Genomic DNA, 26,694 nt, shown 5'->3' on the forward strand with positions numbered 1-26,694 from the left:
AAAAATGAGTAAGTTTCCTAAAAAAATTCCCTGTTAAAATTGAAATTTTTATATAAATATTATTAATGTATAATGGTTAAGTTAATTATTAATAAATATTATTAATATATACTACTATATATAAAGCCTCAATTATAGAAATCAGTTTATAAATATTTTTGCTCTAAAATGTTCAGTTTATTTTTTTCGGAACTCCATTTTTTACTTGATTAAAAAAATATTTTAACTAATGATGAATTAAATATCTATTAATTACTATAAAAAATATGAGTTTTTCTATTTTGATGACTATAAAAATCCAGAAAATTTCCTAGGTGTAAAATATTTAGTACATTTTGTAATAATTATCATGAAATTTATGTTTCATAGAATCTACTGAACTTTTCCCTATCTATGTTGGCAGCTATGCTTTTAACAATTGTTTTTAGCAATTCAAAGTCTGAGATGGAAAATAAAAAAAATTTCCAATTTTAAAAAGTAGATTTTTTCTTTAAAATAGCAATACTAAGTAAACTAGATTTACAAAATGCGAGGATAATAAAGCTTAGTTGCCAATTTTTGCTTAATGTGTTTGTTCTTGTTGTAAGTGGGGTTATTATCACCGTAACGGTAAATGACCTGCTTATTAAATAATAAAGCTGTGAAGTAGTAAAGTTGTAATTGTTGACAGAATCGGAAACAATTCTTGAACTGACTGGTATTTTCTCAGCCTTACTAATCAACCTGGTTGCAGAAATCTTCTAGCACGGCAGCAAGCTCTGCAGATTTATTAGAGCATCTTCAGATTGTTTTTAAGGAGAAACAATATTACTGTAAAGAGAAACAGAAAATCATTTTTTTAAAAACTTTTACACTAATGTTTGCTTAAAGTTCTTTAACTTTGTTTGGCAATATGCAGATATATGAGGGGAAAAAAAGTTCTGGTTTTCAAAAATTCTAAATTATGTTCTACAATTATTATATAATGTTCTTCAATTATTCCACTATTAAAAGTTTAGAAATTTTTTTTCTAATAAAAATGAGAAATTAACAACCTTTACTAATGTTTAGTTTTTGTCTACGTTAAAAACAGATATCTCAAGCAACCAAAGCTTTTCTTAACAATGTTGCACTTCTTTTCAATTTATTTTTATTTATTTATTTAGTTGTGTCCTTTGGTATTTCCTTTTTTTCTCTATATTTCTAGCATTTTCTTGCTCAATTTTTGCTTTTTAATCTTATGTCCATTTTGAATTTTTTAAAATAAAAAAATTGTATTCAATATGGATTTCAAAATTGCGTACATTTATAAATGCATTAATTTTTTATTTATTTATTTTTTCAATTTCAGTTAGTGGAACTGAATTGGGCGAGATAAAAGAAAGAAAACCTCAAATAACAGATCCAAGCGAGACTAGAGAAAAGCTTGCTAACTTAAAGCCAAAGACGAAGTATCGAATTGATATCTATGCTACGACTAAAGTTGGAGAGGGTGAAAAAATGTATATTGAAGTAGAGACTAAGGACAATGTAGCTCGCCGTAAGTATTATATAAATCAATATTATACTTTTATTTTGTAAAGATATTTTAAAAATTTATTCTTAATTTTTAAAATTATCAGTCAACTCAGTTTTAATAATATTTCCCATTCCTCTAACAAGGTCCTGTTGCAGAATTTTTTGGAGCTATCTGCGACAAAACTCTCTGGGACTAATATCTTTCTACAAGATACTTTTAATAATAACAAAAATGCTGTGTTGACAAAGCAAAAAAAAACTCTTTGAAATTTTTTTAATTAAACATGTAATAATTTTTTATTCTAAATATTATAAGTGATTTTGTTGGGGGTAAAAACAAGCTAATTATTTCCTTCTTTGCATCTTGTATATAATCATCACAGTAAAAAAATAATTAAAAATCATTAAACGTTTCTTACCTTCTTCCTTCTCGCTCTCGTGAAAATGACGGGGTGAAGTTTTGCCCTCTATTTGTCGCTCCCGTGGTATTCCTGGGTTGTAGTGTTCAGTAGTAATGTGCAATGGGAATAAAATTAATTCATTTCTTTTGCACGGAAAATATTTAATTTCTCATTTTACACACCAGATGGCAGTACCAGAATATTTTTAAGGTAATTGTAGATAGTTGGTTTATTTTAAACTAGATGTCAGCACTAATCAAATGTGGATAAAAAAAATATAGGCACTTTTATGACCGTTTTCTTGAAAATTAACTGAACGTTAATGCTTTAAAAATATGTTATAAAAACTGACAGACATAATGACTGCCTGAGTATCATTCTAGACTTTTTTTAATAGTTTAAACCAGTTTTTGGTATCATAAACCCAACTCCAGAATAGATTTATGGAGTGCTCCTTACATTTTTTTTTCAGATCCTGATGAACCTCACTTTGTGTGGAGTCATTTACCTGATGTTGATGGCAAAGCTGGCGTGCGAGTCATATGGGTGCCGGCTGTCGAAGGACACCCTGGAAGTTTTTTCTTTGTTCGATACAAAAAGAAAGGTAGGGATCGTTGTTTTTTTAAAAATGAAATTTTTACTTACTCCTTCCCTTCAAATTAACTGATATTCTTTTTCATTTTAATTCTATCAGATGACACTGCATGGGAAAGCACACTGCCTGAGAAGAACCAAGATTCCATCCTAGTCACTGGTTTAGAGTTAGGCTCCCTTTACGAAATGCAAGTGGTTGCTGTTGATGGGGAATATCAAACACCCAGCAAAATAGAAGAGTTTGAAACAGGAGGAATGGGTACTTCTTTTTTATTCTTTTGGGCATGCTGTTTTGTTTTCCGAAAGATTTTTTATTCCGTTAAAATAGTAAGAGGGATTTTTTGTGTTAAAGTTGAAATTTATGAAGCATGTTTACCACTTTTATAAGGCTGTGGGAAGTATACTTTCTACGAACTTCTTTAATTTTTAAACGTTGATGGGAAGCAATTTTCCCACTTATGGTTTGCATACATTCCAAGTCTCCTGTATTTTACTACTATCTCCTGTTTACCTGTATATTCTCAAATCTTTCCTTATTTGTTGAACTTTAAAAAAAGGTAATAAAATATTCATTGATAACAAAAATACTTCTCTTATTCCTCAACAGATGGTGCTATTGCCATTACTGCAGCATGTTGAGTATTAATAGTTTAAGTCGAGCCGTGATGGCTCAGGCAATCGAGCGTTCTCCTTCCAATGAGGTGAACCCAGGTTCAAATCCCAGCAATGACTGGTCGATACGAATTCCTCATCCGGCTTGCACCGGCCACAGTGCCGACGTGAAATATCTCCAGTGGTAGATGGATCATGGGTTAGAGTCCCCTTATAGTGAGGCTAACCATGGGAGATTTTCGTGGTTTTCCTCTCCACGCAACTCTAATGTGGGTTAGTTCAATAAAAAAGTCCTCCATGAAGTGAATTTCTCCCAAGACTTGATCCAGGTATTCCCTTGTCTTCTGTATTGGGTTCAAAATTACCAGACTACGGAGTTGAACATCCGTAGTCGTAAACCCAAAATTTGGGCGGTTAGTAAAATCTCCGTTATTTTATTTCTTCAATGTTGGCAGGTATGGGTTTGTGTGGCCATTTGCTGATAACATCTAAAAAAAAAGAACAAAAATTGGAAAGGCTTTGTTTACATAAATGTAGGTAACGGTTAAGGTTATTTGGGGTCAAAAATAGAGGAGAGTTATTTTCGCTCGTGTGTTAAGCTTTCATTCATTTTATCATTTCTTATTCAGTTTACTATTAGTTACAAATATAGAATTTATAAATTCAATAATTTGCAAGCACAGAAGTTGCAGTACCTTACTGAAGGTAAAAATTTTTAAAACCTTATCCACTTTCCCTTAAAGAAAATGGTTATAAAAAAGTACTTTAAGGTTATAATCTATAAGAATTTCTTTCTATAAATTAACCACAATCCCAGTAGTATTTTATTAAACATTACATATCTAGAGGAAATTGCCCTATAAAGAGTTAAAACACAGTAACAATATTTAGATGACAGTAAAAGTTAATAAATTATTGAGTTACAATTATTTAAAAATGTGATGTTGCTGTATAATCATTCAGGGTGCGTAGTGTTTTTAGAAAGGGTTTAAAAATATGCTTATTTTTCATTTATGTTTTTTAAAAGCCCTTAAAGGTGTTTTTTATTCGGGGTTAATTTTTTATGTGTTAAAAAGAGATTTTTTTTTTTTTTTTTTTTTTTTTTTTTTTTTTTTTTTTTTTTTTTTNAAATCATTTTCACAATTTTCTCTGCAATATTTATCAGAAATTAGTAATTTTATCATCATTCATTGTGTAAAGTTTTTGAAAATGTTTTTGAATTTTATTTATTTTATGTTTATAAATTAAGAACTTTAAACGATAGGNAATTTTTCTCTGCAATATTTATCATAAGCTAGTAATTTTATCATCATTATGTAAAGTTTTTGAAAATGTTTTTGAATTTTATTGATTTTATGTTTATAAATTGAGAACTTTAAACGGTAGGAATTTTTTTTTATTAATGCACTGATCCTAATTATGATTTTTTTTTTTTTTTGGAAAATGATTAAAAATATTTTTTGAGTGCTTAAAAAGTACTTTAAAGGTGCTTATTTTTTGTTTAAAAATCTGGCTGCGCACTAATGAAACTCTCCCAGAAATCAGGTCACTTAAAGTGAGATTATTTAACAAAATTAGAGATTAAGTTGAGAGATAAATGCTGACTAATGGAATTTTTAACATTATGAATTTTAAACACTTGTTTCTGCGAAATGACTGAATATAAGATCAACTGATATACCTGAAAGAATATTAATTTTTTTAAAAAAATTAACTGAACTTTAGACAAAGTTTTATTATATTTATGTTAGTCTGCTTTTTAGACAAGTATAATGAATTTTTGTCGTATTGATAGACTTGTTTATTCATTGCAGCTGCTGTTCAGGCACCTGAAACAGCTGAAAGTTTTGCCACTGCCGCATGGTTCATAGGGATGATGTGTGCTATTGCCTTACTGCTGCTACTGCTAATCATTATTTGTTTGATCAAGAGAAACCGTGGTGGAAAATATTCTGTCCATGAAAAAGAAGCTGCACAAGGACGTGACTTGGAGTATGCTGATGATGGTGGATTTAATGAATACACTAAAGCAGCGTGAGTTTTCCATTTTTCTTCTGAAGTTACACTTTATGTCTGGGAAAATTCTTATATTTATGCGATCTAATTCTTTATTTATCAACTGGGTCGTAGTGGCTGAGGGGATAGAGTGTTCGACTTCCAATGAGATGAACCGGGTTCGAATCCCAACAATGGTTGGTCGATACGAATTCTTCAACTGGCTTGCACCGACAACAGTGCTGACGTAAAATATCCTCAGTGGTAGACAAATCATGGGTTGGAGTCCCCTTGCTGTTAGGCTAGCCCTGGAAAGTTTTCATGATTTTCCTAATAAAAGAATTTCGTAAAAGTCTACATGTTTCAAGCACTCAAAAATAATTACTCTCAAGACTTGCCAGAGGTGAAACAAAAGTGAAGGAATGGAATAATTGAATAAATTTTGTTCTGAAGAAACAAAAGCGATTTGAAATAGAAAATGTAATATTGCCATCGAAATATGGAATGTAAGTGTAAGAAACAAAACTTGAAAAATCTCAGTAGTTGAGAGGGAAACCAATAATCAAGAGAATAAAACAGCAAAGGCGGTGAGGAACTAATGTTGTTAACTAGGAAATCAGCATTCATATGAATGAAACAAGATTCCAGGTCATCAAGATGAACGGAAGTTACTGGGGTGTTAATAACTTGGCATTGTCGAAATTAAATTTATGCTCAACGTTTCCACAATTGATTGTTTATGATATTGATAACAGACATATCTATCATGTTTTTTAAGTCTGTATTTGAAAGTGCTGCAGATTAGTTGGATGTAACTAGGATCAGACTGGCAAGGAATGTGGTGAATACTCCAGTGATTTTCAAGACCAATAGGATCTTTAAGAAACTTAAATTTAACCTTCCTACTTGGTTCAAAAAATTACTTTAAAACCAAAATTGGAAAGAAGATTAGCAATTTTATGACAAACAGAAGAAAAAAGAACTGAAATAACAAGTTCAATGTAAGGATTCGAAGAATAGAGGAGTTGAGGTGTAAGGAATTTATAAAGAGGACACCATACCACGGAAGAAAATTTTCGTCGCAAATTATCTTTCTCCTTCATTACTAATTTAAAAGAAAGAAAAAGCAAGTTCAGGCAAACCTAGAGTATGTCATGAAGTTTCAATAGCTGAAAAAAATACTTCAAAATATTAAAATGCAAACAAATTATTAGAAGAGAACTTTTCCGTTGTGCATTTGTATATTTTGAAATTTTCTTTTCAGTATTTGAAACTTTATGGCTTAACCTAGACTCACTTTTTTTAGACTTTAAATTTTAAATAAGTTATGAAGGAGAAATAGTTTTCTTCCCCGGTATGGCGTTTTCTTAAAAGTTGAATCTACTAGGATTTAGCCCTTCTATTGTTGATTCAGCTCCTACTATTTTATAGTTTTCTTCTCCTATTTGTTATGAATCCTTTCCTATTATGACTTGAAGGCCTGTTAACAAAATTAAATTCAAGTCTGTTAAAGATCCTATTGGTTTTGAAAACCGTTGGAGAATTTACCCAACACCTTACCAGTAAAATACCTTGGATTCATTGAACAAATCAGACACACTTTGAAAGTTACTTATGGAAGGTGATAGATATGTCCCTTATCAAGATTACGATGAATCATAAATTGCTGCACATTGTTGGAATCTTGGGCATAAACTTGATTTCAACAATGCCAAAATTGTTTCCACCCAAGTCACATCATCTTATATTGATGTTTTGGAATCTTGTTTCAGTCATATGAATCCTGATTCCCTTGTTAACGGCATTAGTTCTTCACACCTCTTCATAGTACGTGGAATTACCCTGATTAGCCCCTCGCAGTAGATTTTCTTGATGCTTATTTTATCGTTATTTTCTATGTTTCGTTTTATTTCCTTCTACATATTTTTGAAGCCAATGAAGTTTTTCAATCTAGCAATGTAAAATGCTTAAGTGCATTTACTATACATTATTAGGGTATAGTTAAATGTTGATTTGCCACTATAATTGATTATATTACATTTTCAAGGTGGTGACAATACAAAAAAGTCGTATAGGCGGGAAAATGTCAGAAAATTTTGCTGTGATACCCATTAGGTCAGGGGAAAAAAATTTATTTGAGTTTAAGGTTCCAATAGTGTTTTTTTTTTTTTATATAGAAAGGCTACCCTGATTTTGTTTCACTGCTTTTGATTTCCTCATGTTCTTTGATTATGCTTATAATGTTATGCTATATTGAATCATAAGTATTGAAAAGTACCAATTTATCCAATATTATCAGGGAGGGTTGGGATAGCTTGGTTGGTAGGGCACTGGGACCATGTCGATTCCCGCCTGCTAAAGACTTCCAGTGTAGTAAATGGTGACTGATGCGCATTAAATCTGTCAGGTCACAAAGTCCTCCATGTTTCCATAACAAATTAATACCTCTGGGGGTACTGATCCAGGACCTCCCTTGTCTTCTGGATTGGAATCAAAATTAGGAAATCACAAGGACCAAAATTACGGAGTTTAACATTAGTAGTCATGAACCCAGAATCAGGTCGGCTGTTCAACAACAGTTATAAAATTAAATAAAAATATCATCAGGAATAATTGTGTTGAATTTTTTTTTCCTGTTTGTAGGACTGATGTCCCAGACCGAACCAGTGGGAGTCGAACATCCCTCAATAGCAGCGTCAAAGGACCCGAGAGTGAGACAGACAGTATGGTGGAATACGGAGAAGGAGAAGCCAGTAAGTTCAATGAGGACGGTTCCTTCATTGGTCAGTATGGATCAAAGAAGAAAACGGAGGACTCTGCTTCTCCATCCGCCCTTGCCACATTTGTTTAGCCCTTTTATTTAATTAAGTACGAAGCAGATGATGGACTCAGAAAATCTGCTAATCAATCTTTTTTTTATTTTAAAATGCTCTATTTATTTGCCTAATATATGCCTATATTAGTTTAGTTACTTGCAACAAAAAAAAAGCCGAAATTAAGGGTGTTCTTGTCTGAGAAGTGGAAAATATTTTCACTTGGTTTTCTAAATTTTCCTATTATATAAAAGTGATAGACATGGTGTCGGATAGGAATGTGACATTTTTTCAAATGAAGATATATAGCTTTTTCTTTTTTTTCTCTTCTTTTTGCATTTAGCAACTTCATTCATATTCCGTAAGAGGACAACTCTTGTGGGACAAGCCCTTCATAACCAATTCTCTTTTACCTACATAGGTAATTTAAAATTAGATGTATAAAAAAAAAATGAATTAAGGTCAGGGTTGCCACTCCACATTGAGAATAGGGAAAACCTGGAAAATGCAGGGAATTTTAAAATCATCTAAAATAACAGGGAATTTTGATTTTTTCCTTGCAAACTAAAAAAAAACAAACAGGTAATTTTTGTCTTTTAAAAAAATGCAGACTTCTCAAAGGCAATCTATATAAAGATGATTGTTCAGCTATATTAAATTATTTAATTTATTATAGCACTATTTCTTTTATGTTGAGGTGTTCCTTATTTCTCCAAGTTTTTCTAGCAACTGAAACTAGCATGGTTATCCTAGTATAACACGCAAGTGAATGTGTGTTTCCTCATAATATATTGTGTATAATATGTGCAGGGAAAACACAGGGAATTTTTTTTGAGAGATGGGTGTTTCAACCCTGTAATAATATTCTTAATATAATGGTATGTGATATCGTTATTTTACTGTAAATTGTCAGTTTCTTTTTTCAAGGTGAGTGAAAAATAATTGATAATTATGTTTTTAGAAATGTTAATATTCCTATCTGACACCTAGTAGTTATATATATACATATACTTAAGTAAACCACTTTTTACACATTTAAGCAAAATAATTTTTATTTTTTAAAGGAGATGCGTATAGTTATTTGAAGCATTGTGGTGGGAGCTCTTTTAGTGGTGAAATGGGATGAAAGCAGTACCTTTAAATCTTTTTTACAATAAATATTTCAGCTAATCTCAGATTATGTTGGCGTTAAGTTTTAATTTTATTTGCCAAAAAAAAATTTATTTTTTTTTACTTGTTTGACAAAAAAATATTTTGCCATGTAAGCCTTTTATGAAAGTTCCATTTATAATTCATATTGTTAATGTATGTTATTTTAGCCTCTTAAATTTTCGTTTTCATTGAGTTAATGTAGTAACAACATTATTATTATCAAGGGATATGCTTGAATGAGAATGAATTTTTTTTTGTGTTCTTAATTAATAAATCGTTAACTATTGTTTATCGATTTAAATAATAACTAATAATTCTAAGACCAAGGGATATGTGTGCTTTTCATCATCTTCCTGAAAAATATTTTTTAACTAAGACTTTATATGACTTGGGCAACTTGAATTTTTTGAAGGCGAAAATAAACATTTTTAAACGTAAAATTTTGCACTTTCAGATGGTGCTTGCCTTGAAATTTCACATTGTAAAAAAAAAAAAAAGTTTTTAGTCACTTGTTTACAGTTAGGAATATGAATGACTTTTATCTCTGTCAAAATGTTTTAAATGTACTGCCTTTCCTTAATAATTAGCGCTTGTATGCAAACTTCAAATCATGTGATAATGCTGCTTTTATTCTATGTACAGGCTGATAACTTTTAGCTTTTCACTTAAGCTGCAAATCAAAAATCCACTTTATATCGTAGAATTGTCTGTGGCTTTGTGGGGTGAATGACTAATTTATGTAATTATATTCTGTAGAATAGAGTGAATTTTTTTATATATATATATCATTACCTGTGAGCAGATTCACTGTGCATCCTATATAATGACTCGAAGAAAGTTTGTTTTATATCTGCATTCTACTCAGATGTGATTTAATGTTTACCCTCATTAATGTTAGTAGAAATGGGGGTGCCAACAGAAGTGCCAGGGTAGATTTTCCGGGGTGCCTCAGGATTTTATACCCAAACTGTGAAAAATCTTCCAGATTTTCTTCTTTTACTGTTTAATTAATGAACAATATGTTTTCTGTCAATTCTCTCTTTTTTTTTGTTTCCTTCTTGAAAAATTTTCTGAGCCAGTTAGTTATATTGAAAATTTCTCTCACCTATTTATGTAATTAATAATTATTAACAAATTTGCCTCATACAGAGAAGTGTGAAGTAGACTTATATGGCCATAAAATATTTTTATTATCAGAAATTAAAATATTGTGAAACCTATTAATTAAAATAAAAATCGATTTAACAATAAGTTAATGTGAAATTCATAATAGTTATTAACAAATTTGCCTCATAAGAGAAGGTGGAAGTAGACTTTTATCGTCAAGATATATTTTTATTCTCAGAAATTAAAATATTTCGGAACCTATTCATTAAAATAAAAATTGATTTAATAAGTTGATGTTTAAATTTGTAATGAAATTATTTTTAAATCCAAGCACATAGCTTAATTTAGTTCAAGGAAGAACTTATTGACATTGATAACAATTTTGCTATAATGCTAAGAAATGTAAAACAATTAAGGGAAACAGAATATTTCTGCTCATTTAACCAATGATGCAACTTGGTTTAACTATCATCGAATAATCCGAATTTCATTTTATTCAATTTTACTGCATTGAAAATAGATTGTTTTGCAGGATTTGTATTAGAGAATAATAATTATACTAACTCTCTGAATTCAGTGTTAAAGTTTATGTTTTTGTCAGAAATGACAATTTAGGTCTAATCTCATTCAAATTTTTTAACAGCAAATTTGTATAAAAATAATGTTATAAGTTTTTTTTAAAAAATTTTTTGTTGCTTAATTGAGCCTGAGTTGCTCAATTATTTTAGAGAAATAAAAAGTTTAATTCCATATAACATCTGTCATGTTTTAATGAATTAAGAATATAGTTTCGACTTTCAGTAAGTGAGCATAGATCTTGTTAATAGTTTAAACTAGTTGGGGACTGTTTGTGTATGTTGGCATCCCTTGTAGTAAAATGGAAAAAATTTAAAAAACTGGCAATTATAAATTTCTCTTGTATAGGAGTAGTTAAAAATACATAATTTTTTTTTTATCTCATATACATTGTTTCATTAGTTATTTAATGTTCCTTAAAATGATTTTTATTTGAAGTCAACACCCTTTAACTATTACATGCACATGTATTACAACAAAAATGAAAATTAAATAAATTAGAAGATCTGCTCCATTATATGTGCCTGCCAAATACATTTTGGAAAGCAATTTTCATAGATTGCATTTGTTTGTGCTTTGTAATTGCTATAGATAATTAAAGTATTTTACTTCAATGAAAAAAAAAGTATTTATTGAATAATATTCCCCTTAACTGGGTTGCTTAAATTTATTTATACTGATTTGCTAGTTATGTGATCGATTCATTTTTTCCATTTATTTATTATTTTTCAAAATATGTAATACTCATTTATATTTTTCATCCTTTGTAAATTTTTTATGATTTATATTGTTAGAAAAGCTAGTTTTATCTAAATTTATTTGTATTTTTAATTTTTATACCTAATTCTTATTCTGGTTGTGATATGAGTAAATTAGTGATTTTTTTGAAGGAAAAAAAATGTTTGGTGCTTTTTTAGTTAAAAATAGCTTTTTAAATTGCTTCAACATAATATGCACAAAATGTTCTTTTGGTAAGTCTAATTTGTTACTTTCAAGTGAAATAGGAAGATTCTTTTAATTTTTTGATATTTAAAAGTTCAATATTCTCTAGTAAATATAACCAATCAATTATATCGGGAATATTTTATCCTATGTAGATTAAACTTTTTTTTAAAAAAAGAAATAAATTACACCCAACATAAGTTGTAATGTCTGATATAATTGAGAAAAATAATTTAATTGTATTATTTGAATACAGACTGATATGAAAGCTACAAATTTACTCTAATTTGTTTATAGGCACCTTTACAGTGCAATCATTCTCATGAAAATATGCTTTTCCATCTTTTTCATGATCACATTTATTATGTTTAAAAACCGAGATTATGTTTGTGATTTATGCACTCATTTGTATATACTTTGCATTGTTGCATCATTTTATATCTACTATTCCATAATTTATTTTTGTAGTAAATTATATGTAGCTAGCTTTACACGTTATTTTGAATGCAGAGCATTCATTTTGCTACATATACCTTTAGTAGCCATAGTTATTGTATATAGATATGTGCCTGGTGCAGTTTTTTTTAATTTATTTTTTTATGTGAAGTTCATAATTTTGTGCACAGAGATTCTCTTTAGGCTGATTATGTTCTCATAATTATTTTGTTTTATTGAAATTGTCATTTTCTTTCTTTTGTTTTGGATTAAAATTCAAAAACTGCGCATATTTTCTGATTAACTTAACTTATAATGAACAATTAGAGTGGACTGACGAATGTGCGTGTATATTTAAAAATTTTATGCAAACAGTAAATATTTCATAATAGTTTATTCCGTTGGTTAACTTTAGTTTTTCAAGATTGTCTAGCAGACACTGTCCACTTTATTTTATTAACATCAGGATGTTATTGTTGCATTATTTAATCTTTGTATTTAAAAAGCCTATATATTTTTACTGTTGTTAAAACCTTATAGCTTAATAAAATATAGTAATAGTAAACCATTAGTTCTAGCTATATTATTGTAATATGTAATAATACGGATTTCTGTTCGGTGAATATTTTTCTGCTGCATTACTTTACATTTGCTTAAAAGAAATTATTAAAAAGTATACATATTTTAGTAAATAATATTTTTATAATTAATTTTCATGTAAGAAATAAAATAAAATTCACATTTTTGAGGAACTTTGTTTTTTTTTATGAAGGTGATAAAAATTAAACAGTAGCCATTAAAGAGGTTTAAGTTCATTAGATCCATTAAAGTTAAAGGTGGCCTAGCAGGTCAAAGAGTTAATTGTAGAGTTAAATAAAAAGTTAATAGTCATGTTTTATATCAACCATTAAGGAGACTATTTGGCCTTTTATAAATATCCTAAAGTAGCCCAATATGCAATTGTCGTATTTAAATAAAAATATGAAGCTTACTGGTGCGAGATGTTTGGAATGCTTATTCAATTTATTATAGATTGTCTGTTGGTAAATGTTTGATAAATTAAATAAAAATTAAATTGCTTGTAAAAGAATTGCGTACATTCTATCATTGCATAGTTATAATTTATTCTCCAAATTTAAGAAAATTTATTTATAGTTTCTGAAAAAGGTTGTGCAAATATTAATTGTATAAATTGTTTTATCAATAATCAGCCTAATTGTTCTTGTTTTGTTTATTTTATGTTCTTTTTTGAATCTCAGCACCATTTGATGGTTTTTGTTAGTTAAAAATAAACTGTGTTTTATTCTGTGTTGTGTTATAATTTTCATGTGTTTAACTGCCATATGTAGATCTGATTTTGAAACTTAATTTCAAATTTTTCTTAAAGCATTCACAGCTACTTTTTTTTAAATTAGAAAAAGCGAATCTCAGTTTTCGTATTTCATACAGTTTTTTTATCTGCTGTAAATGAAGTAGTTTTTTTTAATATCATTTTAAAAGAAAAAGTTTTAAATGAACCAAAAGCATTAAGGTAAATTAAATAATTATTCAAATTTTGCACATTTTCTTTATATTTAATTTTTTTTATTTTATTTTTATTGTATCATCATGTAAGTATGAAAGCTCCAAATTAGCCGAAGTATAACATTTAATATGCAGAATTATATTGCATTAAGTTCAACTTTTATTTGGCAATTTTAGTTTATTTTTCTCGTCTGTGTTTTACGAGTTTTATATTTTATAAAAACGAAATTATTGACTTTCATGTATATTAGTCACTGTAAATTATTGTAATTCAATACAATAAGTTCCTATTACCCAATTAACTAAAAGTATTTTGAACAAAATTTAAATTATATAAGGAATGATAGGTGATATGTAAATTTATCTACTTTGTTTAGTGACTTAGGCAGCTGTGAGAAGGTTTAACAAACTCAGATATATTTTGAAATTAAGAAAAACTTAGTCACAATTTTTATTTTATTGTTGATTTTTTTCTAATTGTTATTTTGTTAAAATTGAAATGACTATGTATGGGTTATTATTTTTTCAAACTGTTTGGTAATAAAACAGGAAACAAAAGAGGAAGAGGGGGGTGTGCATTTGTAAAAATGTACTAAATTGCATTACGTTTGGTTAATGTATGTGTCTGTGCAGCTTCTTAGTGTATTTATCATACCTGTTTTTAATGCTGTGAATTGATCTGATTTCATATTTGTTTTATTCATTGTGCACTCTTAATGAAAATAAAATATATAAAAATTTACAGAAACCAATTGTTTGTGAATTATTTTTCTTATTACAAAGATGAGTTTTTTCAGTTTTTTTGGCAAAATTCTGCTTTTTTTTTTAAAATTTAATTTTTAGAAAAAATTCCGCTTCTCTAAGAAAATTGTGCTTTTTTTCCGCATTGAAATATAATTAGTTTTTTACGCATTTTCGTTCCTATGTAAACACGATTCAAAATTGCATTTACTGGATTTAAAAATCATATCGCAATTGAATATTCACGAAATTTTAAATTACATTTCAACCATTTTAATTAAAAACATTAACTATTTTATTTACAATATTGTTTTTAGATATTATTAAGTATTATTAATCCTTTTTTATCAGATCTATAATTGAAAAATGTAAAGAATAGAAAAATCTAATTTTAATGAGACAAAAATCAAATTTTTATTATTTTTTTTTTTTTAAAAATTTCACAATTTTCGCCAACCCTGATTCGAATCTGAGAAATATATAAGAAACCTAACAATAACCTGATATTATTTCTCCACTCCGAGTCTGTCAAAGAGCTATAAATTGTACACTATTTAATACTTTGAAGTGTGTTTTTCAGCATTATGATTACTTGGCTATCGCAATTATTGGCATTCACAGATCATCATTAATTATAATCATAAATTATTGTTTGTCATCATGAATTGTGACAGCCTGGATTAATTGCAGGATTAATTACTTGCAATTAATTACAGAACTAATTACTTGCAATTAAGATTCCAAGTAATTAAAACTTCATAAGGCAGTGGGAAGTATATTTACCAGCGACTTCATTAATTTTCAACTGGCGATGGGTAGCTATATTTTCATTTTGAATCCGCTGATAACTCAAAAAACAATAAAGGGTTTCATTCGCATAAATTTAAGTTACATTAAAGGTTAGCGTGCGGTCAAGAAGAGAAGTCAACACATGGGATCAATTTTCTCTTGTGCTTTATTGCGTTTGTTCACTTGCCTTTTTCTCATCAAGTTTATTGGTAGTTATTAACACAAAATATTTAAAAACCGGTTATTTATAAGTACAGAGGTTCAAGTGTTTGGGTATTTTTTTTTTAGATTTGGAAACATTTTATAAATACCTCCCACAAAAAAAGTGTCTTAACCATCAAATTAATTTTAAGTCGTAAGCCTAAAAAAGAGTTTCTTTTTATAAATCAATCTTAATCCCTAAAATGTTTTAACTTTACGTTACTCGAAAAAAATAATCATATAAAAGGTTAATTACTATAAATTAACAACATTTTAATATTCACACAAATTTATTGTGAAATAATTCCTCAGTTTTCACAAAGAAAGAAAAATATTAAAATAACGTTTTAAATACCACCACGTTAAAAGCGATGCAACACTCATATTATTTAGCATTCATAAACAAAAGATATAAATATGAAATGAGAATGAATGATTGTTGTTTGTTGTTTACGTTTTGAGAAAAATGAATGCGTAAAAATGTCTAATCATATTCATCCGACTGTTACGTGTTGTGAGGGTTACGACCCCAATTGTGCCCAGAAGGTGATGGTTTACTGGGTGAGGGTCATCGCTTTCTCGCCTTGACCGCACATCACTTTAGAATCTTCGTTGCACGCAGTTACGTTCTAGCAACCGTTAATCAGCATTAACGAATTATTCCTACCATTAAAGTTAAAAAGAAGAGTTTTCTTTTCATGCAATTTATTTTATTGTGCAAAAGTTATAGATTTAGAAATTCGGAATTTCATATTTTGAGTACAATTTAATTTTGACTTTTCTTACGAATTTTTTTTAGATTTACCTAATATACTAATTAAGGTACCTAGTATAGGTTTTTTTAATTATTATTTTTGGAGTTGAGTGCGAAATTAAGATTATCTCATCCTGATTATTAATTTCTTTGACTATATTTTATTACCTAAAAAATGCACCGTGCGATTCTTGATTTTGTTGATGTGGGCTTTTGGCACAAAATGTTAAGCAAGATAGTCACGACCGAAACTCTGGAGACACAATCGTAACAAAGTAACACCACTGAAGCACGAAAGGTTCGAATCCTGGTCACGGCAATGGTCACGAATCCTGGTCCACATTCGAATCCTGGTCACGGTTCATCGAATGAGCCTTGGTGGCTCAGGGGATGGAACGTTAGCCTTCCAATGAGGAGTACCCGGTTCGAATCCCAGCGAAGACTGGTTGATACGAATTCCGCACCTGGCTTGCACCGATCACAGTGCTGACGTAAAATATCTTCTGTGGTAGACGGATCATGGGTTAGAGTCCCGTTGCCGTCAGGCTAACCGTGGGAGATTTCTCTCTTCATGAAACGCAAATGCGGGTTACTTCCATCAAAAAATCCTCCACGAAGGTAAATTTCTCCCAATAGTGGAGTACCCTTGTCTTCTGGATTGGGTTCAACAAGTCTACGGAGGAACATTAGAAGTCGTAAGCCCAAAATTGGGTCGGCTGTTCAACGACGATTATAAAATAAAATATAAAGTGCAGCACGAAAAGGTCAAGCAATTGCGGACTCTCAGGCAAAAAGGTTCGAGTCACGCACGAGAAGGAGAACCACACATCAGGTCGCTAAGCAAAGGAGGACTGCAGCACTCAAGCACCAAACCAAGGGCCCACATTTCGGCAGTGCCAACTAGCCCGTAAGGCAGACAGCTCCACACCGTTAACCATTGAGTGGACCCAAGCCTGGAATGTTAACGAACCAAAAACTTAATAAAAAGTTAAAATACAATCGAGATTAGTAAAACAATTACATCGAAATAATAAAATTTACAACTGAAAGCATCAAAATACATCATATATTGTGTTCTTTGTTATAACTACTTATATTCTTCCGCTCGCCCACTGCATTGAGGGACTCTATGATTCGTGTCATATCTTAATCAAAATTTTTCATTTCCTCCCTGCAGTTTACGCAAGAACTTCTGTTTTTGCATTCGGCTAACTTGTGTCCATAGCCTGGTTGGTAGGGCACTGGGCCCATGTCCAAGAGTTCATGGGATCGATCCGCTCCGACCGAAGACTCCCCGTGTTGTAAATGGTGACTGATGCACGCTAAATCTGTCGAGTCACAAAGCCCTACATGTTCCCATAACAAATCACACCTCTGGGGGTACTGATCCCGGAGTTTCCTTGTCTTCTGGATTGGTTCAAAATTACAAGGATACAGACTTGAACATTAGTAGTCGTAAACCGAAAATTGGACGGTTGTGAAATTTTTTTTTTTGTGTCCATGCTGGTTGCAGTTATCGCAAGTCTCATCCCTAGCGCAATTTTTTGCTAAGAGGCCCAATCTGTTACATTTGTAACACCTCAGTGGTCTGAAACATTCTTTCACAATTGGGGTTTTCCAACCCAGATTTAATTTAGATCTTATGATTTTTAAGAAGGCTTTAGGTTCTAGTTCCAGTACCCAGTGAAACCCTTATGACTCTTGATTGGAAAGGCCACTTCGAATTCTGTCTCCTCTAATTCCTGGTTTCTCGTCCTTGAAACGATTATGAACAACCATCATCTCATCGGATTGATTTATGATGGGCCAATATTAAAAAAACCAAATTGTTTCGATGGTATATGCGAGAGAACCAACGAGAATTCCCATTAAACCTTCATGGAAATGTATAGTTGGAACCATCACGGATCATCATGGATTGTTGGCTTAGGCAATTGCTCTTTCGGTTCCTCATTAGCAATAGGCTGTTCTATATCAAATAGAATTATCCTAGGGTTTTTCTTCTTCGGTTTTTCACAAACAAGCATTTCATCAAGACCTTTTACTTCAAGTTCATCAGTGAGTTTCTTGATGTCACTTTTCTTTTCGACCTGGAGAACAACGCCTCCATCTCTAATGTTTTTTTTTAAAAATTCTCCTCTGTCGCACAAGAATTTCTTGCCGACCCAATTTTTGGGTTTACGACTCCTAATGTTCAACTACAAAGCATTGTAGTTTCGAACCCAGTCCAGAAGACAAGGGAACTTCTGGGTCAAGTATTGGGAGAAATTTGCCTTTGTGGAGGACTTTTTTGATAGAACTAACCCACAGTTGCGTTACATGAAGAGGAAGACCACGAGAATCTCCCACGGTCTAACAATTTTTTCAATGTTTGTCTCTTTGCGCTTTAGTTTCACAATTACCACATGTTTCCTAGTTACTTTTTATTTTATTATTTTTATTTTATAACCGTAATTCAACAGCGAACCCAATTTTTGGGTTCACGACTCCTCATGTTCAACTACGGAGACTTGTAATTTTGAACCAATCCAGAAGACAAGCGAACTCCTGGGTCAAGTGTTTTGAGGAATTTGCCTTTGTGGAAGACTTGTTTGATAGAAGAAATAACCCACAGTTGCGTTACATGAGGAGGAAGACCACGAGAGTCTCCTACGGTTTTCTTGAAGGCAAGGAGATTTGCCTTCAGGAAAACCGTTGATTTGATTTACGGAATCATTTGTGATCAATGATTTTTTGAAACGTCTGAACCTTCAATTTCCGGATTACGGTTAGAGAAAAATCCGGATTTTTTCCGGAGCACTATCAGCCCTGTTTCCCATTTATTGATGGCAACATTACATTTTCTATTTCAAATCGCTTTTGTTTCTTCAGAACAAAATTTATTCAATAATTCTGTTTCTTCACTTTTGTTTCACCTCTGGCAAGCCTCGAGAGTGATTATTTTTCAGTGCTTGAAACATGTCGACTTTTATTACAAATTTCCTTTATTAGGAAAAACATGAAAACCTCCCACGGCAAGCCTAACAGCAAGGGGACTCCAACCCATGATCCGTCTACCACTGAAGATATTTCACGTCAGCACTGTGGTCGATGCAAACCTGATATGGAATTCGTATCGACCAACCATCGTGGGATTCGAACTCGGTTCACCTCATTGGAAGGCGAATGCTCTATACCCTGAGCCATCACTGCTCTACTTGCTTCTTTGGGGTCTCCAACACATTTGCTCATATTAATCGCTTAAAAATGAAATTTAGTTTGTTTCTTTCTGCTCTTTATTATTTCATTTAGGACACTTTCAGCTTCATGTTGCAGTCTCTTGCTACACGAGAGGACTTCATTTTGGTTTTTAATTATGACAGAAAATTCTAGCCTTACTCATGACTGACTCAACCTTTACTCATCCTTTTTCTTGAGTTGTTCATGAATAAGGGTTTAAAACTTTGACATGGTTTTTTCATTAATACTCTGTTAAGTCTTCCCTTAAGAGGACATCATAATACGGAAGAAAATTTTCGTCGCAAATTCTATTCTTTCTCCTTCATAACTAATTTAAAAGAAAGAAAAAGTGAATTCAGACAAACCTATAAAAAAAAAAAGTCTGTTCAACGAGAACTGATAGTGAAAGTAAACAAAGTGCTATTTGGCGCAATACAGTTGTCTACTCGGCACCGGAATAATGACAAATAGCGCCAACAGTCAAGCAAAAACTCTTATTTTTTAGAGGATTGTTTGTTTTGCCGTGGCGTCTTTTTGCAGGTGTTTCATGAGCAATATGGAAAATAAAGTTATGGATTTAAGTCCTCCTAAAAATCGTCAGAAGAAATCTTACATAAGTAAAGCTGAGAAGGAAATAATATTGAATATTTATAAAACAGAAGTGCATTCAAAACCAGATGTTCCAATCATTGATGTGGCTGGATGTGGCTGACCATGCGGCTTCTGCATCGGGAGTTAGCACAGCTTCTGTTTTCAAAATTATTAAAGAATGTAAAAGGGATGGTATATTACATTCACCGAAGAGGACTAAATCTCGTAAAACTTTTTTGGATGACATTGACGATTTCGACAAAAATGCTGCAAGAAGAGAAGTTCATGATTTTTTCCGCCGTAACGAAATTCTGACAATAAACAAAGTTCTCAAAGCTGTGAACGAAGATTCTGATTTACCAAACTTTAAAAGAGCGACATTTTATTCCCTGTTAAAAAAAATTATGCTTCAAACTTAGGCTATTTAACTTTTAATAAATTTTAAAAAAAATTGTAATTATGAAACTAAAGAGTATTTTTTTAACATATTCTTTCAATTCTATACGACTTTTACGATGGAATTATAAAAGTTATGTTTTGCATAGATATTTATGCAAAATATATTAAAACTAATTTTATCTAAACTTTAAAAAAAAATGCATTAAAACTATTCTTAAAACAAAATTATGTGTTTACTGAATGTACTTATGTGTTACAAAATTATGTGTTAAGCAATTAGAAACGTATTTTCATGTAAATATTTTAATTTTGCACTTTCTTATCTAATTTTAAGGTATCAAAAACCAAACATCGTTTTTGTTTTTCTATAAAAGCAAAAGGTCTGTCGATTCAAATGAAATCGCCCATTCAGTGAAGAAACCGTTGAAGTGGCAAACGTTGGCNAAATTCGTGGAAAACCCCTGATCATATTGAGTTTTGTTTTAAAAAGTACAAAAACTACATAGAAAATTGCTCTTAATTTTTTATGTTAAGATATTCAAAGAAGAGTTTTTTTATTAGTTGCCAAATACGATTCCCTACAAAGTCATGAAAAAAAAAATTAAAATATTTCTTGCGCATGTGCAGTACAAATGAACTATTTTAAATACTCATGTCTTGCGTAGTTTTAACTTTTTAAATTTAAATTTTAAATTTAATTTAAATTTTAACTTTTTAAATTTTTGTATTTAATTTTAAATTGCTCCAAAAATTTTGTATGATTTTACTGAATATTTTTAAAACTATTGCAAAAAAAAGGACAAACGAATTAGTTTTTTTTTAAATATAAAAATGTGATTATTTTCATGAAAAATTAGGGTAGAATTACACGATTTTATGCAGTCGTTGCAAATAACATTTAAAGTAATCGATACAAGCTGCAAGTAAACTGGATCGATTACAAGTTTAAATTATTCGAATCAAAATATAAATGGACGTTCAGGTACATAACAATCAAATTACTCAATAGATGGATATTTTTTTAAATTTTTATTTAAACGACTTAAAACTCCTCATGCACCACAAAGTATAGCATGAGGCTTACAATTGTAAGTAGAAAACAAAAAGAAGAAAAATTTACAAATTTACATTAAAAACAAAATTCCGCAAAGCCGCAAGACTTTCAATACTTTTGACCAGTTCTGATAAGACAGGTGGCCAACAAATAGAAAAACGTCTCAAATCAGTCTTTAAATTCATTCGGGCACTCGCATACAGACTACAATGAAGAAATGAAATTACACAATAGATGGATATGGGCGTATAATAATAAACTTATTCGAATCTCAAAATAATTGGACGTTCATGTACACAATAATGAAATTACTTAGTATTAATATTGTAGATTAATCAAATTATTGGAATATAATAAATAGACGTTCACGTACATAATAATGAAATTACTTATTAGATAGATATCAACATATAGTGATAAAATTATTCGGATCAAAATAAATGGACGTTCATGCACATAATAATGAAATTACTTAATAGATGAATATCACAGATTAATCAAATTATTCAAATCATGAAATAAATAAATGTTCATGTACACAATAATGAAATTACTCAATAATAATATTGTAAATTAATCAAATTATTGGAATCGAAATAAATGGACGTTATGTACATAATAATGAAATTACTCATTAGATAGATGATAGATATCAACGTATAATAATTAAATTATTCGGATCAAAATAAATGACCGTTCATGTACATAATGAAATTTCTCAATATTAATATTGTGTATTAATCAAATTATTGAAATCGAATTAAATAGACGTTCATGTACATAATAATGAAATTACTCATTAGATCAACGTATAATAATCAAGTTATTCGTATCAAAATAAATATAGGTTCAAGTACATAATAATGAAAATACACAATGGATGTATATCAAAGCGTAATTTAAATTATTCGAATCAAAACAAATAGTAGTTAACATATACTAGATTCANAGATATTCAAAGAAGAGTTTTTTTATTAGTTGCCAAATACGATTCCCTACAAAATCATGAAGAAAAAAAATGAAAATATTTTTTGCGCATGTGCAGTACAAAAGAACTATTTTAAATACTCATGCCTTGCGTAGTTTTAACTTTTTTCAAATTTTAAAATTTTTGTATTTAATTTTAAATTGCTCCGAAAATTCTGTATGATTTTACTGAATATTTTTAAAACTATAGCAAAAAAAAGGACAAAAGAATCAGTTTTTTTTAAATATAAAAATGTGATTATTTTCATAAAAAATTAGGGTAGAATTACACGATTTTATGCAGTCGTTGCAAATAACATTTAAAGTAATCGATACAAGTTGCAAGTAAACTGGATCGATAACAAGTATAAATTATTCGAATCAAAATATAAATGTACGTTCAGGTACATAATAATGAAATTTCTCAATAAATGGATATCGTAGAGATTAATCAAATTATTCGAATCATAAAATAAATGAATGTTCATGTACACAATAATGAAATTACTCAATATTAATATTGTAGATTAATCAAATTATTGAAATCGAAAAATGGACGTTATGTACATAATAATGAAATTACACAATAGATGTATATCAAAGCGTAATTTAAATTATTCGAATCAAAACAAATAGTAGTTAACGTATACTTGATTCACTAGACAGAATACAACTTAAGATTGATTCAGATTACAGACTCAAACGATGAATATTCGATTTCAGTGATTCAAATCATTGAGAAGAATCCACGTCAAAATAATGACTCAACTTTTGCGATTCAAATAATTGATTCGAAAAGTAGATTGAGAATCCAAGTATTATAAAACACAATGTGTCTGTTTAGTAAGCACTACGTAACGACTTTCAAGGTGAAGGCGATTTTATTTTCTCCTATTCACTTTCCAATGAAAACAAATGTTGTAAAAAAAAGTGGCAACAATAATAGCAGTGTGGACGCAAGACCATCATCATCAAGATGAACTGACGTGAAGGTCAAGCAGAAATCAGTGGGTCACTATGCCAAACACACGAGTATAGTACGGGCTGAAGATGACCCAGAGGATGATGGGGAGAAAGAGGAGTCCAAGGCCGAGTATGTCCAGTTCCTGCCCTCGGAGGTCAAAAGTTTAAATCGAAAAATAGAAGGCGGGTCCGTATTCATTTTATTTCCAATAACTTGGGTATATCGAGGATGCGTGAGAATTTTCAGGGAGAAATAATTTATTCGGAAATTAATTTGAATGCAAATCTGACATTTCTTTCGACGATGTTCCATTATGAATAGTGTTATGAAATCAAGAAAAAGTTCTGGTGTTTATTTCCACTATTTCTTCTAGTTCTGGTTTTACTGGAATTCAAGAACATTAAAGATAAGTTGTTTTTTGAAATGTAAAGCCAATTTTTGTACATTCATTTTCGATAACAAAAAGAGTAGTAAAGTAGAGTAAAATTAATCTGTTTAAAAGAAGTTAATTAAAAGCATGAAAACGCTTAAAAAACGGCTAGAAAAAAAAATTAATTAAAAAAAGGTGGGAGGAAGATTCACACTTAAAATAAAAAAAAATTATTGAATGGCTCTCCCTATTAAGTAACATTGATTAAAGTCGTGATTTTTTCTCTACACACTAAAACATATAGATCATCAGAGAATAGGTAGCTGTTTTACAACAGATGGAGTCTACTTTTTATTTGAAATGTCTAACACATAACTGTTCTTTTTTGATATTTCAACATAACCTTACTATCTAATAAGTTAATTCATTTCAATTATTCAAACTGAGACGCTCCATCACTTACTTTCTCTGCTCACCAATCCCATCATTACTTCTCCCTCATCAATGTTTTCAGTCTTTTTTTTTTTGGAGTCGATATTTCCCACGAAAATAAAGAATATTTAGTTTGTAAAATATAAAACTATTATACATTTTGTGTAAAAATAATCTGTTAAGATAATCGTAACGAAATGCTCGATTGCCTGGATTTGGAAGATACTTGAATATACACGAATTTAGGACTACAGAATGCGTGAATCAATAAGGAAAAAAACATAATTTTAAAGTATTTTAGAAAATCGAGAGTAATTTTAGTTTGGGCAGAAACTTAAATCATTATAATAGTTCTAATAGGGAACGCATTTTACCTCTCCTGTAATAAATTTTTATATTAAAAAAGTCAGTATAACTGATAAGATTTACATTTTGTAACATCTCTCACACTCACTTATTTAGTTACTTTTGACAATGAACTTTAGCACGATCTTATAAAATAAAGATCTTGAGGGAGGCGAAAGTTTTCTTACAACAATAGATAAACGGTCAATATTTGAATTTAAAAAAAAGGGGGGGGATTCGCAAAAAAGCGTTTACAATTGCAATACCTTTCAAAAAAATGGCAGATGTGTACATAGGTATAGGCTTAATTTTGTAACTGCTAAATTATTATATTTCTTGTAACTTCAGAATTATTCTATCGACTTGAATTTGGTGTCGTTCGTTTCAGCATAAAGAAAAAATACACATGAAATGTACATCACTTGTCTACATAGTAAAATGTAACCCATCTTTTGTTTACATCTCCCCTGTCAATAAATTTGACCTTCATGGAGGGGGGGGAGGGCAAATTCAGGAGCCCATGTTTTGCCCAAACCATAACTTTTAAAATAATTTTCAGGCTTCCTGTCATTATTTCTTTATTATCAGGTACGTTTATTACAACTAAAAAAATCTCTTATTTTTTTTAAACTTTTGAATTTGTGCATTACATTTCATAATATTGGTATTTTTTATACGATCCCGAAATGTTAAAGTAATATACATAATAACATAAATTAGTTGGCAAACGTATTTAATCCATTTTTGTTGAGCAGAACCAACGCCAATTATTCTACTTTCAGTTTAAAAAAAAAATTTTTTTTTTTCAAGACAATTCCTACTTTGGTCAAAAAGAAAAAAAAATTTTTTTAGTTACTTTTTATTTAATAATTAATTTTTTTTCCTCCCGTATGAAACTATAATTAATTGATGATTAAATTTAATTAATGAATTGATATTTGAGCCCCTCAGAAGCCAGTGCGGTTAAGTCCATTTTTTGATATTTTCTGATTTTTGGAAATTTTGATGAAATAAATAATAATCTTCTTAGTTATCAAAGAATTTACTCGTTGGTTACTTTTTTCTAGGTAAGACAGCCCTTTTTTTAATAGCTTCTGAATATATTGTACAATAATTCCAGAAGCCATTGTGAATAAGTCCACCTTTTATCAATATTTTTTTACATAAATTTCTTATCTTTTTCAGCTGCCAAAAGGTATTAGTCCTAAAATTTTTAAGATGCTGTCATTATTTCAATAAATACTTACGTTTTTATTTACACATCCTGTACATATCTTGTTTTTTTTTTTTTGCAGAGTTTACACCTCGAAAAAAGACTTTATACACTTTTCTAATTAAATTAATAAACCAAGAATTTTAAAAACTAATGTATCAAAAAACATTAATTTTCTCAATTTTTGTGTTTTGGACTTAACCGCATTGGCTTCTGAGCGACTCATTTTAAAAAACTGTATAACATCAAGTGTCATACACTAAAAGTTTAAAAAAATGTATAAAAAGCATTTTATTAACGATTGGAAATTTGAACAAGATATAGGGAGAGTGGGAACTAATAGTACGAATTGGAAGAAAAAAAAGAATGCGTGGTATCAGACAAAAGTATAAATTTGGGTGACGTGTGGACTACACTAGCTTCCACGTAATGTTCTTCATTGAATTTATCTGACACAACGAATATAAAATTATTAAATATTTAAATGTGCGCAATAAACTACTTTTTTGCGTCAAATAGAGCTATAAGTTTGAAATTATCACTGATGTTATTTTTAAAATATGTGAAAAACTGAATCGCTTATAGTAACATTTCAAACAATGCCGTGTCGTGTAATGAATACTTAACCCATCAGAAAATTTCAGTTCATTTTTCGTTCGACCCTATTTAATTAAGACTTGGTTTACGGGACATGTCATTTCGACGGATTTCGACTTTAGTAAGGAAAATTACAAAACCCGTTTGAATTTTTATTTTATCTCTTGTAATGACTTTTATCCATTGATCGAAGTAAATATATATTAAATGCTATTTACCTCAAAAGCGTTGAAATATTGAAATTCTCTATGTGGTATACCTATTTCTACGGATATGCGTCAATTTGACGCGATCATAATTTAGACAAAAGTTTAAGTAAACAAGCAATTATCACATCAATAATAAATAGGAATGTACCGACAATACTTCGATTCGTTATCTCAAATAAAACAAGTGATAAACAACTGTTGC

General features: G+C 30.0%; 1 protein-coding gene across 1 annotated transcript in view; it reads left to right on the forward strand.

The window, feature by feature from the left end:
- LOC107449960 (neuroglian) overlaps positions 1-8,279 on the forward strand; it is a 40,593-nt gene extending 32,314 nt beyond the window's left edge. The window contains exons 19-23 of the mRNA XM_016065653.3: positions 1,331-1,519; positions 2,371-2,502; positions 2,593-2,751; positions 4,919-5,138; positions 7,743-8,279. Of these exons, the coding sequence (XP_015921139.1) occupies positions 1,331-1,519; positions 2,371-2,502; positions 2,593-2,751; positions 4,919-5,138; positions 7,743-7,950 (908 nt within the window). The 3' untranslated portion in view covers positions 7,951-8,279. The remainder of the gene's footprint in view (positions 1-1,330; positions 1,520-2,370; positions 2,503-2,592; positions 2,752-4,918; positions 5,139-7,742) is intronic.
- The last annotated feature ends 18,415 nt before the right edge of the window (positions 8,280-26,694 follow it).

Source organism: Parasteatoda tepidariorum, chromosome 3 (assembly GCF_043381705.1).
Source record: "Parasteatoda tepidariorum isolate YZ-2023 chromosome 3, CAS_Ptep_4.0, whole genome shotgun sequence".
Lineage (NCBI taxonomy): Eukaryota > Metazoa > Arthropoda > Arachnida > Araneae > Theridiidae > Parasteatoda > Parasteatoda tepidariorum.